The 18493-nt window shown below is 44.3% G+C and overlaps 1 protein-coding gene across 1 annotated transcript in view; it reads left to right on the top strand.

The window, feature by feature from the left end:
* The first annotated feature begins 569 nt into the window (after nucleotides 1–569).
* Nucleotides 570–18493, top strand: part of IL20RB (interleukin 20 receptor subunit beta) — a 27664-nt gene continuing 9740 nt past the window's right edge. The window contains exons 1-3 of the mRNA XM_015425042.1: nucleotides 570–838; nucleotides 8136–8256; nucleotides 10664–10854. Coding sequence (XP_015280528.1) covers nucleotides 781–838; nucleotides 8136–8256; nucleotides 10664–10854 — 370 coding nt within the window. The 5' untranslated portion in view covers nucleotides 570–780. The remainder of the gene's footprint in view (nucleotides 839–8135; nucleotides 8257–10663; nucleotides 10855–18493) is intronic.

Below are 18493 nucleotides of genomic sequence, written 5' to 3'. Positions count from 1 at the left end.
GTAGAGAAGTTGCTCCAAACCCTTGGTTATTCTGATTGCCTTTAGGGAGGCATCTTTTCCACTTCCATAGATCAACCAGCTATACCTTCCCCCTAAAGTTTTCACAGGCTGATATGAAGAATTAGTAATTTATGTGGGATGAGGATGACTGTAGTGTATAGACACATCTTATTTAGTACAGGGATATGTGTGTGTCGTCCATAGAGTTTCATTGTTCCTGCGTTTTTCTATGAGCTGTTTATATATCAACTGATAGGATTTTTAGAAGAACTTCAGAGAAGAACTTTCACTCCAGGATTTGGAGAGTATCCAGTTTGCCACAACTCATGCTAAAATCTTGAACAGAGTTATACCCCCCTAAACTCATTGGCTTCCACAGATTTAGAAGGATCTAGCTCTTCAGATTACACTGTCAGCATATCACCAAATTGTTGATTGCACCATTCTTTGGCTTATGTCTCCACCTTCCTTCTCTTTCTTTCTTCAGGCCAATTGCATAACCAGTAGAAAAATACAAGAATGCAAATTGCCCAAACCTAAATTACTCGTGGCCACACCCTCCTGAGCAACGCAACAGAAGGTTGGATGGAGCAGGGAGCCACAGTCAGTTGGCTATGAGAACACCTTTCGCTCCACAGCACAACAGCAAAAAAGGTCCCCAGCTGAACACCCGTGTTGCCGCGCAGCTCAGAGCATGAGGTGCCTGGATCGGTTCCTGGATCCACAGAAGAAAATGCCAAATCCAGCTATGCATGGGCAGGCATCCTAACCTCCAGGGAAATGGCCACTCGCTTCGGTACCTTTCTCCTTGGTTCCCTGGTGCCACTTTTGGTCTCAGGTACGTGCCTAGAATTTTGCAATTGCAGTTCAGAACGGTAAGGGAAAAGGTTAAGCACAGCTTAGAGGAGTGCTTAGACATTTTTTCCAGCCCTGTAGAGTAATCTGAAGTGCTTAACTGCTGCATGAAATGTATATATATGTAATGGTGAGAGTGCTGGACTTGGATCTGGAAGACATGGGTTCAGTTCCCCCACTGTGCTATGGAAACTCACTGGATGACCTGGGGCCAGTCATTATCTCTCAGCCTAACCTACCTTACAGGGTTGTGAGGACAAAATGGAAGAGGGGAAAGTGATGGTGTAGGGGTACTAGCCTCCAGATGGGACCTGGGGATCCCCTGGAATTACAGCTCCTCTCCAGCCTATAGAGATCAGTTACCTTGGAGAAAATTGATGTTTTGGAGGGTAGAGTCTATGGCATTGTACCCCACTGAGGTGCCTGTCCTCCCCAAATTTCTAGGAATTTCGCAACATGGGTCTGGCAACCTTACCCCCCCCCCATCCCCTGCCAGTGGCCGGGGGGGGGGCTGCTGGCACCCCTAAGCTTCTGGGACCCCATTGGGGAGAAGAAAGCAGGGTATACACATCTAAATAAATAAACATTTTGATGAGATTTATCAAATGATAACAAGCACAAAAGGAAGATAGCCATGTCCTGGGCTGGGAAATGAACCTGGGAAATGTAAACAGCATCTCTGAAATACAGTTGCCCCTTGTAACCAAAGGAAAATCAATTGCATCCAGGCAAACAGAAAGCCCTAAAGTAACTGGTTACAGATGGGAAGAAAGCATGTCTTTGTCATGGTAGCAAGGATTCCTAATGAGATGTTGTTGGAATTGCAAGTTGCTTACACTTCAGTCATTACAGAGTTAAATGTTGTTTGTTAGGAAACAGGATGTTACGTTACATAATGTATTCAACGGCGGGAAAGTTTGTGGGAGTTGTTTATCCTAATGAAGTGACCTGTAACCTTTGTATTGGTCAACTAACATCTTGTTTGTAGAAATGCTTTGATCTAGCATTAATGTATTCACAAGTTTATGGCCCTTTGTGTGAACCAAAGAGGTAGTTCTCTTCTAGAAGCCAAGACAGATAGAAAGATGTAGCTGTTAGCATATATTACTGAGAGTAACTGCAAGTATGTAACCTTTTATTTTATTTCTTTTATCCAAAGTACCATACCCATGTTTTATTTTGTTTTCATAGTAAAGATATTTTTCTTTTACTAAGTGTGGCTCTTGTGTTTGCAATACAACCATCGACCTTGAATTAAAAATCCCAACAGATGTCCCGATCCTAACAATGCAACCCTGAGCAGAGTTACCCACACCTAAGTCCATTGAAGTCAATGGACTGGAACACGCAGTATTTCCATTGATCAAACAACTCTGCCTGTGGAGCATGATTTCCCCCTTTACCCTCTGCTGTAGCCCCTGAAATGCCCCTGAAACGTATTTATTTAGTATATTGTCATTCCATCTTTCCTGCAAGGAGCTTGGCCCATCATATGTTCGTCACTCATCTTCCAATTTACCTTCACAACAATCCTGGGAGGTAGAGAGAGAGAGAGGGTGACCTGTCCAAGGTTCGTATCTGTGTCTCCCCCAGATTGTAGCTTGACACTTCATACCAAGTACTGTTCTTGGGGGAGAAGCTTTTTTGGGCTGCGCCAGGAAAGGAAGGCAAGAAAGGTGCATTCTGCGGGTGGTAAACCTGCTGTGGAAAATGCTGTGTTGAATCCACCCCAGTGGGCATAGAAGAGTGTTTAGGATTGCATGGTAAATAATGCACTGGGGGAAGCAATATCTTTGAGGAAGAAAAGAGCATTATAATTGGGGGGAGGGGAAGCAATCTACCAACACTGACCAAGGCTTGTTCTCCTGTGCCCAGTCTCTTAAAATACTTAAAATGGAATAACAAATTGGCACTAGAGAGAAAAGAAATGAAGCTGATAGATAGAGTTCTTTTGCTGTTCAGTAGAAGTATTTTTGCTTTTCACGCACATGTATACATTGCATGAGTTTTTGGGGAAAAACTGGACAGTGGAACTAGCAGAAGGACAACTGAAAGCAGGCAGTGGTGGAGCGGGAAAGTTTTAATGGGAGAGGGGTAAGGAGGCAGCAGGCAGTGGCTGGGTCCTTCTCGGTCATCACTGACATCTCAAACCTAGGAGGAACAAAGTGCTGCATCAGCTCAGACGTTTGCAATGCAGTTGCAAGTTCTTTATTCGTTTACAAAAATGTCTGCACCAAGTTTCTGAGTTCAGTGGGGCTTAATTCCAAATCACCCTATGTAGGATTACAGTCTTAAAAAAAACTGATGTAAGTTTTACAGTCTATGTGCTCAGGAAATGTATTAAACATATTCCTTCCTGAGGGAAAGTGCATCAACAGCGCACTGGAAATGAGGAATAAAACACACATTTACTGAGTGAACAAATTCTCACGGAAAGATTGCTTTTGGCATCTCAGTCTTCAAGCATGTGAGCCAGGAGGTTTGATGACTCCTTCCTTTCAGCCTCCTTCGTCACTTTGAATTACGAAACATTTAATCGGGTGCTTTATAAACCGACATCCAGTCTTCCGGGTTTAGATTGTTTGGCTGTTCTGTTCTGGTAGCAACCGAATGAACGTCTGGATTCATTATGCATTATGCACTTAGCAGTTTTAAAATCCAGCCTTTCCTTCAAGGAACTCAGCTGGCCTTGTTCTCCTAGCCTCCGTTTTATCCTCATAACCACCAGTGTTCCCTCTAAGCTGAGTTAGTGTGAGCTAGATCACGGTTTTTTACCTTCCGGTTCACACATTTTTGTCTTAGCTCAGGAAGGCTGGCTCCAGTCCAGAGCAAACTAATTGATGCAGTAGCCAAATAGCCTGCCTGCTCACAACTTTAATGCTGGTAGTTCACAAAGTAGAATTTTTGCTCACAGGACTCCACAGCTTAGAGGGAGCATTGATGACTACCCTGTGACATAGGGTGGGCTAAAAGACAGTAACTGGCTCAGAGTTACCCAGTATAAGGATTCTCCCCGACCCTATTCCAACACTCAACTATGCCGCTCCTTACTGAATTTTCAGTTAAGGATGTGGATAGCCTTGCATACAATGTAGAGCTTAGACCACATGCATGACTTTTTCATCCCCTACAGTTCTTATCGTTCTGTGGCTAAGGGCCGGTCCATACATGCCACAGAATGAGACAGGAATGAGAGGAGTCCAGAAGTGGGAGAATGGGGCACACCCAGGGCTTTTTTTCTGGGGGAATGCACCAGAACGGAGCTCCGAAACCTCTTCAACAGAATTCTTTTAAAAATGTTTAAAACTTAATGAGTTTTCAGTATACAGATTGAAAACATCATTTTCCTTTTGAGAGTTCCGGCACCTCTTTTTCTGGGGTGGGGGGAGCCCTGGCCATTCCACTTTAGACTGGTTGGGGGGGAGAGATCACATTGGTATGTCAAAAGCCTCACCACATTTTCCTAGCAAAACACAGAGCAGGCTGAGCTAGAACCTTCTTCTGTGATACACTCATTGTTTCAGGGTTTCCTTTCTTCACTTCCAACACTATTTTCTCCTCAAAGTGAGTGAACATTCAAAGATTTAAAAAGGACCCCATCACTTGCAGTCTGAAATGGTACAATCCGCAGCAGCATCTCCAGATTCCACAACCACATTCTGCCACATGTGTGAACCATGTTTATATTTTGTGTTGCTCATTAGCAAAGCTGCAAAATTGAGATAAGACAAATGGGCGGGGGGGCACTGTTCATCAGGGGCAGCTGCTTCACACTGTAGAATAGTTGGAAGGGGCTATAAAGTCCATCTAGTCCAACCTCCTGCTCAGTGCAGGATCTCAGCCTAAAGAATCCCTGACAAGTGTTCGTCCAACCACTGCTTAGGGATGCCAGCCTCCAGGTGAAACCTGGGGTCCCCTGGAATCTCTGGACTACAGAAATCAATTCCCCCTGGAAAAAATGGATGCTTTGAAGGGTGGCATTGTACCCCATTGAGGTCCCAGACCTCTCCAGGCTCCATCCCTCATTCTCTAGGAGTTTCCCAACCTGGATCTGGCAACCCTACCCCCCCCCATCCCCTGCCAGTAGCCGGGGGAGACCTGGCAACCCCAGCTTGAAGACTGCCAGTGAGGGGGAGCTCACCACCTCCCTTTCAGGCTGGAATAGGTGTGGTAGTTAGAGCATTCTTCTATTACTACGGGACCTTTAGACTGGTGGGAAGTTTCCTGGGAAACTATGAAATAGTCACTGATTTATCCTAACCTAAATGGAAGGGAGAATTGTTTGGACCGCCCTGAGCTCCTTGGAAGAAGGGAAGCAAAAAATATTAGTAAGTAGAAAGACGTACCTCTTAAGGAATCCACTACCTGGACATATCCAATTTGAGGGATTACTCATCCCTTCATTTCATGGTTTTGGGCACCATCCTGAAACATTGGCTTTTTAAAAAACTTTTCCAAATGAAGTCCAGCTGCTATTTGTATAGAAAAAATTCAATTATTTCTAAACTTCACTTGAGGTCAGGAATCATTAATTTGTTTCTATTACTTTTTTTCTTTATGTACATCTTCAAAGGCTATAATTTTACAACTTCCCAGGAATAATTTTTTAAATTAAAATACATCAGCTATTTTATTTCTTATGAATACATCCTTTGGGGTACCATATTGTGTAGCCCAGTGGTGCTACCTTACTTGCGGGTACCCCTAATAGCAGGGCACCCCATTTCTAACCTGAACCAGAGACCCACAAAAGTCAGGTCAAGGAAGGCACTCCTGACCTGAAACACAGAGTTAGCCAAAAAGCTCTGAAAAAAGCTCTCCATTTTCAGGTGGCAACAAGGCAGCCCTCAGAGCAAATCTCCAGTCTTCCCCCACCACCACCCAGAAAGATATACATATGAAACAATAGGTTCCACCAGGTATAGTATCTGCATTTCTATAGCTATTCATTTGCCAGTTGGCAAACAGCCCTTCAGAACTTCACCTAGTCCTTTTGTGTGCACCTATGTCTATGTGAGAATCCTTTGTCTCCACAACTGTCTTTCCTGCTCCATCCCTCAGGATACCGAGATAAATCAATCATACATTCAAATGTTTAGCTATCCTTCCTGATGCTAATCTCCTACCTTTTGTCTATACTTGGGAATCTATTCAGCCTACCCGGGCGGAACCACCAATAGTCATCAAACCCATTCAACCAGCCCCTGTACAGTCACCCCACACCTGGCTAATCCCATCATATCTATTGTGAATCCTGACTCTGCCCCTCTGAGACGTCACTGTTCACACCTAGGCCCCCATCCTGATGCCACACACCCCTGGGACCCCTGATTGGCCCAGGTAATCTTTTCTTTTCCCCTGGGGCAAGCCCCTCAAGACCTTCCATTAGTCAGCATTGTTCTCTAATGTCTATATCCGTCCACGCACATGGCCACAGATTGTGTGTCTGCCCTGGATGCCAACTGGCAGCTCACCCCCAAAGTTTTGTTTACATGTCTACATGGACCCCTGCACATCTGGACAGGTCGTATCACCCCATAACTGACCCCTCTATTTGCTATCAATCACCTCTGCTTTCTTAGTTCTGTATTGCTTGTCCTTTTTGAATGCTTAGTGTGCTTATAGTTAGGGAAATACTTTAATAAAAACTATTTAATTTACTCTTCAAATCTGGAGTCTTCCTACTGTACTGGACCTTGGTATGCAATTGGTGTGCGATCCCTGTACTCCTCTGGTCTCCCCTGCCACATAGCTAATTTCCCCAAACAACGAGGCAGGCCATTTTGGTGGTAACAGTATTGAGGCTCCCTTTTCCCAGATGTGGCTTGACATGTCCTTGGTTTAATAGAATACAACAAGCACATATTTTCCTGTGTTTCCATAAACCTGAGACCGTTTTTTTTTTATTTTTCATGAAACATAAACATGAATGAAACGGGCCTGGAATATCCTAAGGGGGCCAGGCCCCAGACGGCCCCTCCAGTCACTGCTCTATCGTGGCTGGCGCATCTCCTTAATCACAACAGAGAGTTGCCTTTGCAAAGGCAGCCATATTGTTGTGTGTTGTTGTGCAGGGTTTCTCATGGGAAGGCTGTGACAAACCCCTACCTATTCCTAGCAGGAAGAAAGGGGGACATAAGGAGTAAGTAGAGGGTGGTAGGGGATCAGCACAGACCGCTCAAGGACTCCATCTTGCCTTTCCTGTGCCTGAGACACTGATGCAACCACAGCATCTCAGTGACTGGTAGAGCAGGCTCCAGGAATCTGGCTTGGGCTCTTGGGGAGCTGTTGTGGCAGAGTGACGAGAGAGTTATCTGAGAGGTCACCAGGTCAAATCTCAACTCAGCTTTGAGATCATTGGGTGACATTAAGCAAGCCTCCCTCCCTCCCTCTCTCTCTCTCTCTCTCTCTCTCTCTCTCTCTCTCTCTCTCTCTCCCCCCCCCCTCTCAGTTGCCTGCATTTCTGGTATTGAGCTCTACAATATGGAGATAAATATGCTGGCCTGCCTTATAGGAATGTTGTAAGGATCACTGTTATAATATATTTGACGATATGTTTGAACACAGAAAATTCTACATAAAGTGAAGTTCATTAACAGATTCAAGAAAATGTAAAGCCCACCCCACAAGGCTTACCTGGGACTGTGGGTTCCTAACTTACTATAGGTGCTACCATCTTGCATACCCAGACTCCAACTCATTCCACCACCATCTCATTTCATCCCTCACTAAACTTCATGTGTATTCCAGTTTATTGTTGTTAGGAGTGTTTCACACCCACCCTGTATGAATGGATGACTCCTTCAGATGGATCTTGTTTTACAGTGGCCTCTCTTTGTAACAGCTACCTACCACTGCCCCTGGCTGTATCATGCCCAGTGGTTGTCCACTTCCTGCGTCTGAAGAAGCGAGCCCTGATTCATGAAAGCTTACGCTGAAATAACTTTTGTGTAATTTTGCTGCAGCAGACTAACACGGAGTTATTGCAAATATGAATCACTTTTATAAGTGCTGCATTTTTCTGTTGCCCTGGGAACTTTCACCCAGTCATCTTCTTTTGTACAGGAACTGATTCCCAAAGTATAATTTTTGGCTGAAATTTGGTAGGAAATTTGGGATCCCTGAAAGATGCCTGCCTGATCTTTTCTTGAAAATCTGGAGATTTCCATACCCTCCTTAGACAAGGTAGCTAAGCTAACCTAGACTCCTCCATAACAAGTCAAATTTTTAACATCTGTCTTTTTTCTCTTCGTGCATCGCTGGGTGATTTCTTCACGAAGGTGCACTACTGCCAGCACCTCAGAATATTACAATCTTGTCCACGAACATGAAGCATTTTCTGGTATGGAGTCCACTGACAGTGCCCGGAGAAGCTGTGAAATACTCCATCGAGTTTCAAGGGTAACTTTTCCTATAAAGTTTGTCTCCCATTTTGAATGCTTGCTAGTTTTAGGCAAACCCTGGTTTGGGCAATGGGGGCAGATTAAAAGGCACACTACAGATTCAGTGAAGTAGGATCACAACAAATCCAAGGTCTTTTAAGTTCTCTGTGTGGAGATATTCATTTTTATTTGTGTAATATCATCCCTGTTTCTGTTTAGCACAAGGAGGTGTACAAACATGCCCAGAAGAATGAGCAACACAATTAAAGCATAAAAACTATGATAGAAATCTTCTCAAACACTCCAAAAGCCAGCTACATTGCAACACGTTGATTGCTTGCAGAAAAAATAATAATTCATAGTTAACGGTAAAACCCAATATCTCTGAAGAGAACCTGCTGAAAAAGAATAGTCTTAGGCAGTGTTCCCTCTAAACTGAGTTAATGTGCGTTAGCTCACAGGTTTTTAGCCTCCGGCTCACACATTTTGTCTTAGCTCAGGAAGGATGGCCCCAGAGCAGACTAATTTATGCAGTAGCCAAATCGCTTGCTCACAACTTTAATGACAGTAGCTCGCAAATTTGAATTTTTGCTCACAAGAATCCACAGCTTAGAGGGAGCATTAAAGATCAGGCATAATATGTAAGCTACAAGTTCATTCAGCTTCAGTTTAACTTGGGACATGCAGAGAAGGGAAAGGGACTTCAACCTCCACTGTCTGAAACCCTGGCCATCCCTGCTCTGCTATTTGCATTGTAAAGGGGAGGAAATAATTGTAAAGGAAAAAAAAATGCATGTGTTTTCCTTTGAAATGCTAATAGTGAAGCAGGGAAGTCAGTTGGAAAGTGTAAAACTGAGTGGAGGGGGAAGTGTTAAAACTCTTTTCCTTCCCTGCATAGCCCCTGAGTCAACAATTTCCATGCTATGAAACGAGACACATGATCCTGTTCTCCTCCTTTGAGCCCTTACAGGTCTTGCTAAAGAACATCAAAGGTGGCGCTTTCCAAGCCACCTCTGGTAGTCCGTTCTGCAGTATGGAGGGAACAGTCCTATAAGAGTCCCGAGGCAGAACCCACCCCACTCCCCAATATGAGAGCAAGACATGAGAGGAGAAGTTGTTGTGAAGATTGCGATTAGCATATGGGTTGGTAGGCAGAGATAGTCCATCTGGTGTGGAGAAAGGCCTCTCCCGCCAAGCCTCTTGAAAATTCAATGCAAGTTGGAACATATGGTCGTAGATCATTGGCATGACAATGAACCAGTCCGTGTGAGAAAGTGGGAGGGAACCTCATCCTCTGCCAGGCTCATGTGCCCTACAGCTCTTCATTCATGTTGCAACACACATTTCATAGGTGTTGCTAAGAAAATCTTGTGTAGATGTTGCACAAATATTTGCTCCTAGAACACACAGAGAGTGTTTTGCACCACATAAAAATAGATAAGGGTCAAAACACACTGAAAACACCCAAATGCATTAAAACATTATTAAGGAAGGAAGGCTGGTCCAGACTAGCCCAGTTTCATCAGATCTTGGAAGCTAGGCCCTGGTTTGTACTTGGATGGGAGACTGCCAAGGAAGTCCAGGGTGGCTACACAGAGGCAGGCAATGGCAAACCATGACGTTTTCCGCAGTGTCAAGTTTTCCCCTGCCTGCTCTTCTATTCATCCGTGGCTTTCCCTTGTTTCCCCAGATGATTTCTCCCTCCCAGGAGCAAAAACGCAGTTTGCCCCTCCTTGCGGCGCAGCATGGAAATTCCTGGAAACAGGGAAGTCTAATGCTGCGGAGCAACAGGGAACAGACTGCGTTTTTGCACCTGGGACTGCGAAAACATCTGTGGAAAAGAGGGAAAGCAGCGGAGGAATACAAGTGTAGGAAACTTGACACTGTGGAAAATGTACATCTCTGTGCTTCTCTTGCCTTGAAAATCCTACAGGGTCACCATCTGCAACTTGACGGCATTTTCCACCAAGGAAAGAAAACTGTCTGAAGATGCAGCACTCACTGATGTGGGCATAGCCTTATCATGTGATGGGGTGAAGAGCCTGTTAAAGGGCACCCACGTCATCAATTACATTGTTTATTATATTAGTGAGGGCTGCCATTTTGATTTGGTGCTTCAGCCACCAAAAAGTCATGGGCCGTCTCAGTGTGCAGCCCACATTTGGCAGGATCAGTTACCTTGTTAGGACTAGGAAACGAGTAACTGGTGCAAAGATCGCAATTGACATATGGGTTAGTACAGGCAGAGGTGGTCCATCTGCTATGGAAAAAGGCCCCCTTTGCAGAATCTTGTTCGGATGGCGAACTTTTGTTCCTTGAGGGACACTATGTTGAATGGACACGGGTTCAAATTGTTACTAAACACAAAAATGTATTGGGGGGGGGGGGAATGAGGCATTCCCAGCATTTCTTTTTGTCTCCCTCAGAGAATATGAGAGGGACTATGCAAACGACAGCTGGATACCGATTGGAGAGTGCACTGATATCAGTGCCACACAGTGTGACATCACGGAAGACATCTCAGCTACTGTGCCCTACAATCTACGGGTCCGGGCGGCTCAGGGGACAGAGGTCTCACGCTGGGCCACTCTCAATGGGCTTTTCAATCGTGTCACCAGTAAGTACTTTATTCACTCACCACTCTTTCCTGAATCACATATGTGGGGGAAAGAAGTGGCAGAGATCTGAAATGATAGAACAGATTGCACGGCTTGAGACTGTAAAGGGGAAGGTTCCAGTTGTGGATGTTCCTTGATATAAAAAACTCCCCGCATTTAGAAAATTAGAACAGCAGGGCAAAAGGTTCTACCCGCTCTCTTTGTTTGCTGTGCTGGTTTTCTATTTACAGAGAGTTGGGTTTGTTTGTTTTTTTACATAAGGTAGCATTCTTTTATCCTTTATCTGCACTCCATTCTGCTACCTCACCTCATTGCCCCCTCATTCCCTTGCATGTGCGAGTCACCCCTGATGTCTAATTTTCTAGGTGGAGTGGGGGGAAATGTGGAAGAGGGGAGGTATGTCAAAGCACGCAGTCATCTTGCTTATCATCTCTTGATTTTATTGTCACCAAGAAGAATGTTTACCTTTTTTTAATTCCACCCTTTCCCGAAGGAGCTCAGGGCAGCATATGTGGCTCTCCTCTCCTCCCTTTTATCCTTACAAACACCCCTGTGAGGTAGGATAAACTGAAAGAGAGTCTGGCCCAAGGTTACCAGTCGAGCTTCTTTGCTGAATGAAAATCTGAATCTGAGTCTACCAAGTCCAGCACTCTAACCCCTACACCACACTGAACAGGCATGTTACGAACTTGCCCTGAGCCAGGTTCTCTTAGGATCTGTTTTAAAAAGTCAAAACTTCTGCTTCCATAATTATATCACACTCACAAATTACTGAAAGCCTCTGTGTTGAAAATCTAACATGATCCTGGTGCCATTTTTTTCCATATACCCTCCCTCCAACGATACCTACTTAATTAATATATGTAGTATTTGTACTTTATGTATACCATTTGCTGGTACAGATGGAACTTGTACCCAGGCCTTTGGGTACTCTGTGTACAAATTCTGCATTTCAAATAGCAGAAGCAGCAAGAGCAGCAAAGAGGAACAAATAAGCTTGCCAGATTCTGTGAGATGCTGAAACTGCCATTCTAAGCAAGTCTACTCAGATTTCTGCTCAGGGCGGATTCCTCCCAAGAAAGTGCTCTTAGGATTGCACTGTCGAGTCAACCCAAGACATTTCGATGTCTGAGGTAGAGAATCCCCATTTCCCCCTCCCCATTAATGATAATAATAATTAGAGTAGATTAATTTTGTAACATCACATTAGACTGTCCCTTTTATTTATTTATTTAAACATATCACATTGGAGAAACGACTAATTTACATTAGAGAATCTACAAAATCCTGGATATGGTTTCCCAGTAAGTCTTTGATTAAGGAAAGCACAGCCACATACCTTTCTAATTTCCCTCCATGCTGGAAAACCTTAGGATAGTCATGGGGGCTGTTTTCCCACATTCCTTAAGTGTATGCTCATGGCCTTCAGAAAGAAAAGCTGCATGACCACAGTCACTAAGGGTGGGGGCATGAGCACAATTCCCTCAAACTGCTTATCAGAAGTCCCAGACTGAGATTTCACCCAAGAAGCAGACTGACTGGGGAAGAGGGTCCTGATGCAATCACAAAATCCAATCGCATATGAATTTTGCAATCATCCCTTGTCAAAAATAGAATAATAAAGATACCCCCAAGTCAGCTTCCTAGGGAGCACTTGATTTACGCTAGTAGGACAAATTTCAAATCCTGGAGCACCATAGAGACCGACAAAAAATTTCAGAGTATAAGCTTTCATGAGTCAAAGTTCACTTTGTCAGATAGCCACAAAAACCTATACCCTGGGAAATGCTGTTGGTCTCTTAAGGTGCTCCTGGACTTCAATTTTGTTCTGCTAGACTAACACGGCTACCCACCTGAAACAGATTTATGGGGTGGGGTAGACTCCCTGTGCCTTTTACAGGTGGGAGAATTTCCACAGGTGCAGTTCTTTCTACCTTTGCAGTGTTATGATGGGAATAACTGCATCCCAACCTTTATCTGATTCACCAGACAACTTGGCTGAGACCTAGTTTTCAGTGCCAAGGTTGAGCCCTGCACAATGGGAAGCAACAGTAATAGACACAGCGGTTGTGACCATGAGTCAAATACATTTCTGTCACTCACATACAGCGGAGAGCCAGCATGCTGTAGTGCTTATAGTGGTGACTAGGATAGGGGAGGCTTGGGGTCAGATCCCCTACTCTGCTATGGAAGCCTGCTGAGTGACTTTGGGCCTAACCTGCCTCACCAGGTTGTTGTGAAGATAAAATGAGGAGGGGAGAGAATTGCACCTTGGAGGAAAGAAGGGCTAAAAACATGATAGATGGAAAGGTAGGGCAAGGGTTTTCAACAGGTAGTTCATGAGCTACCGGTAGCTCACCTGCTGTTGCAGAGGAGTTTGTGCATCCCCTAGAAGAGCCAGGAAAAAATCAGGAGAAGATCTGCTGCAGGTCTTTTTTTAAGCTCTTATAGGATTTTTCTCTCCAATGTTTAGTTGATAGCTTCACTTTTGGTGATGTTCTGTTTCTAGGACAGAAAAAAACTTGGGGCAGATATGGGGGAGGGGGTTGAGGAGAGTAGCTCAGTTTATCTTACACTAGTAAGAAGTAGCTGTTATTATTTATTTTTTTAAAAAAAGGTTGGTGACCCCTGGGGTAGGGCTGCTAGTTCAGAGATGATGAGATCTAGGTGAAGCTTGTCCCACCACCTCTCATGCAGGCATTCTCTAGTGGCTGCACCTCCTTAAGTTCCGTTTCTATCAAAGGCCTGGAAGGTGTGACCCAAATTTATGATAATCACACGGCAGGATGGGATTCTTGTGCCTTTAATAATGGTATAGGAGGAGGAAGTCCAGCAGGTGCAGTTTTGTCTCATGTCAGCCTGCAGCCTGTGGACAGTTGTACCTAACTTTCCTTCTCTACACAGTTCTTAAAGGTACATGAGCTCCATCTCCAGCAGTCCTCTCTGTTGAGACACCGGTGGCTCAGCTGGGATAAGTTTCCTTGTCTCATTAAATGGTTTTGTGTGCGGTTTGCTCAGAAACCATAGGCCTAGCAATAGCACAGCTGTTGTTTTGAGTGCGAGAGGCTATCACACAAGACAATGTTACATGGAACAATCTCTTTACTACTTTTTTTTTCACCCCATGCATACAGGTCAGGGATATATATTCTAGGCAATTTACAGGCCATCCCTCGCTCCAGTTCCTCTGTTTTAATACATGAGTTTAGTTGAAATTTTAAATTGGTGACCTCGGTTGACTCCTGTTCAGACATCAAAAACCAAGGGCCAAACTACATATTAAACTAGGCTCCTTCCTCTGCTGTTGGCATTTTATAGGTGAAAAGACACACCCTTTAAAAACACATACATTGTTCCTTCAAAATGCTAATGATCAAGCAGGGAGTCCTGTTTTGAATAAGTACACTCAGTAGAGATTGAAGAGTTAAGCCTCTCTCCTTTCCCCACATGGTACTGAGGCAAAGTGAGGTTGCACTTTATGGACAGAGCAAGACAAGAGAACTTTGTCTCACCTGTTTGAGCCACTAGTTTTTAGGAAGAGATGGGTGACTGTAGAATGTGTATCTTTGGGGCATTCCTATGTGAAAAGATACTTTTTGGGTTGCATTAAAATCAGACCTGCCCTGACCTGGATGGCTGAGACTGAACTAAACAATCTTGAAAGAAAAACAGAGTCAGCCCTGGTTAGTACTTGGATGTGAGACCACCAAGGAAGACCAGGGTTGTTATGCAGACCTCCAAACGTCTCTTGTCTTGAAAACCCTATGAAGTTGCCATAAGTTGGCTACGACTTGATGGGACTTTCCACCACAACGAAATCAAACCTATATTTCGAAAATGATAATTCCAAAGTTGCCCACTAGTACAGATTGCCATCGTGCTCCTGGCAGTCTTGGCTTCCTGCTACCCTCCTCTTTTCCTAAATCACGTTTTAGATGGCAGTCTCCCTCCTAATTTAGACAGAACTGGTCTGTCTTCCGCTCAGCCCCAACTAATGCTGGTACTATTACTGCAGATGGAGCCTGTGGGCAAAATGGTATCTCTGCCGCCCTAGAAGTATTTCAAGTCTGTGCAAGATTGCTAAATGCCTGGCTTGGGTAGTGGAATCCGGTTTTGCCCCACCTTAGCCAGAAGTAGCTCCTAGTAGAAAAACGAGACCAGATCAGGAGAAATAGGGGACAATTGCAGAATGGCATGTTGGAGATGCGGCCTGGGCTGTGCCTCCGTGCAGAAGTGCCTCGTATTCTTGACCATCGAATGGACAATGTCCTGGGAGTAGGCGGGCACATAGTTTCTTGGAACATTCCTAGGATCGTGCCCAGAAGCCATCACTGTGTGGGGCCCAGTTTGCATTTATTTATTTTAAATATTCATAATTTTTTTCTCCTGATCAGTGAGACTCAAAACAGTTTACATCACTGAGGGAGCAAGCCTAAGTCAGTCTGCTCAGAAGTAAGATCAAAATGGGTAGCTGTGTTAGCAGCAGAAAAGAGCAAGAGTAGGAACGGTAGGAACAAGAGTAGGAAGGGTAGGAACGAAAGTTCCTACCCTGCCACAAATGTTGTTAGTCCTCTGAAGAAATGAGCAGTAACTCACGAAAGTTCCTACCCTGCCACAAATGTTGTTAGTCCTTAAGGTGCTACTGAGCTCTTGCTTTTTTCTACTACTTAGGTGTAAGTCCGATTTTATTCAAGGGGTTGTATTCCCAGGAAAGTGTCTTTTGGATTGCTGCCTAGAACCAGGTAAAATTCCATTTTAAATAAATGCAATCCAAGTAACAAGACGCAAGCAAACTGTTGAGCACCCATAAAAGTGCCGTCTTACAGACCTTTCAAAGTCTCTGTAACCTCATGTCCTCAAGAAGCCTGTTCTGTAAAACAGAGATCACTGAACAGGAACAGTTCCTATTGCCTTGAGCAGACGAAGTGTTAACAGTCCCTGGTCTGATAATGGGAGCTGCATCATAGGGTGGACGCAGTCTCACAAACATGAGAGTCCCAGGTGGTAAAGGGTTTTAAAGGTTAGTACCAGCACTTTGCTATACTAGTGATCTTAATTCTGGGGTAAGGCGTTTAAACTGCAGCAGCTATGTGGGTGAACATGGGCTAGAGTGGACTGAAGGCTCCATGCATTTGGATCTTGGCATCCAGCTGTATATGTTGGCAGTTTTGGCCCTCTTGGAGCAAGAAAGCAATTTGATATCTGATCCAAAGACCTGGCGTCGCTGGAGTATATAGGGAGGAACTAGGCCAGTGGTGGCGAACCTATGGCACGCGTGCCAGAGGCAGCACTCAGAGCCCTCTCTGTGGGCATGCGTGCCATCGCCCCAGCCAGGCCCAGACCGTCATTAAAGTGTGGAATTCTCTGCCAAAGTAAATGAAAGCATTTGGGATTGCTTTCCTTAATTTGTTTGGATCATCTTATGTTAATGTATGAGTTGTTTTTTTTTCTCAACTTAAACCTCAGTATTCAGGTTAAATTGCCGTGTTGCCACTTTGCGATAAATAAGTGAGTTTTGGGTTGCAGTTTGGGCACTCGGTCTCTAAAAGGTTTGCCATCACTGAACTAGGCGATCTGCAAAGAAGGAGCTCCTAATGACAGTGTTATGAGTACCAGTGAGAAAAACAATCACTTCAAGGAGAAAGGTACTATCCCTTCTCTTTGTTTGCTGTGCTGGTTTTTTATTTCCAAGGATTTTTTTAAAAAATTCAAAATATGATCTTCCCTGATCTTCTACCTGCAGTTGAAGGCAACAGAGACCAGTTCTACCAGCTGAGGTTTCTGCCACCTTGTTGCCAATGCATCCCCATTGCAAGTGTGAACCAGGCCTAAGATTGCCTGCTAGAAGTAATTAAACATATGGAAGAAGATTAGGGGGTCACACACTTTCACATGGCAATTTACAGTCTAAAATTGAATTTGTTTTCTAGTGTGATTCCCCATGAGGTTGGGTTTTCACTAAGACCATTTCTTAGTGAAATTCCCTGCATTGACGTTTTAAAAACTGCATCTTATGTGAAAATTTCCGCAAGAGACTTTTCCTCACCAGGCACAGACCCAAAATTTTCTCCTTCTTAGCCCACGTTTTCAGAACTTGATAAAACTGGGGATTCCAAAAACATGGGTGAAAAAGGAGAAAACGTCTGGTTTGCGCCTGGGTGGGAAAATCTACTGCAGGAAGCAGGGCTGGCTCCAGGTTTTTTGCACACTAGGTGAGGCTACCTTCTGACACCCCCTCCCCATGCACCCACCAATTTTCAAATATAAAGGCATTTTAGGAAGAATGAAAAACACAAAATTTGAAATTGCTAATTTCTTTTTTTTAATTGTGAGAACAAGTAATACAATCTCTGATTTTCTCTCTCAAACAGAAAAACACAAATCACAAAGCATTCTGAAAAATCCTGTTAATTGTGATGTTGAAATTTAAGTCTCTTTAATGTTTCTATTTGCAAGTCACTAATGATCACTGTGTTCTAGGAAAAGCCATTGTCCCTTTAGGACAAAATGACAAAGCAAAATAAATCTAAACATGATAGAACTAAAAAAAAAAAACCTATGTAAAAACCCACAACCCTGAAAGCAAGCTTTTACACCAACTTTAATAGTTCTCAGAGGTATGAAGAACCCAAGGGACCCAAAAATCCCCTGATCAGTTTAGGCCAGCCTGTAAACTACAGTTTTAAGTCAGGCAAGTAAACCCCCTGCCAATTACTTATTGGAAGATCCATTTTACAATCCTAATGCCATTCTGAAGCAATTTAGGATAGCAGTTAAGTCCCTCTCACAACATATCATGCAGAATGCCCACATACTCTACTGGCATATGGGCAGCACATATCAAGAACATCAGTATCTTAAGTTCTCTTGGTCCAGAGTCCATCCCCAACACCAGCATAATCTGCTGATTTCAAAAGAAGTGGATAATTCTGACAATACTCACCAATATTAATTACAGCAATAAAACCTTCCTTGCATGCTTTTCTCATGTGCAGATAAAAGCAAACAGTTTCACCTGTTTTAACTTCTTTACTTCATTTATAATGCATCTTTCTCCCCAGTGGGGACCCAACATAGCTTACTTACATTGTTTGACTTCCACCCATTGTTAGGGAACTTTTGAAAGGAGCCTGGTTTTGAACAGAATACAGTACAGGGGAAGATCCTCTGCTTTGCATGCAGAAGGTCCCGGGTTCAATCCCTGGCATATCCCGTTAGAAGGGCCAGGTGATGTGCAAGACTTCTACCCAGGACCCTAGAGACCTACTGCGCTTTCTCAGCATTCTCAGGCTTTCCGTTTCCACTAACGAGGAAGACTGATGAGAAGGGATCTATTTTTCCTTTCCCGGGGGTGGGGCACAAATTATGCCGGGGAGATGATCAGTAATTGACAAGACGCCTCGAAGTTGGCTCGCCCTGACCTACAAATGACTTCTCCCTTCTTCGGAGGCCCGGCTGGGCGTTGATTCCAGCCCTCTCCAGAGAAAACAAGGTTTAGTATGGGGCTGTGGGGAGCACTGAAGGAGGCGAGTGGGGCAGAACCCCAGATGGCTTGCTGGGACTGAGCGGGGAGAGCCGATCACTGCCCCGGCAGAGCTTCCCGAGGGGAGCCCCGTCGGCCGGCCATAGAAGGTGTCG

The sequence above is a fragment of the Gekko japonicus genome, unplaced genomic scaffold (genome assembly GCF_001447785.1).
Source record: "Gekko japonicus isolate JY-2015 unplaced genomic scaffold, Gekko_japonicus_V1.1 scaffold2515, whole genome shotgun sequence".
In the NCBI taxonomy this organism is placed as follows: domain Eukaryota; kingdom Metazoa; phylum Chordata; class Lepidosauria; order Squamata; family Gekkonidae; genus Gekko; species Gekko japonicus.
Note: the sequence above shows the minus strand (reverse complement) of the source record. Positions and strands in the feature narration are given on the sequence as shown.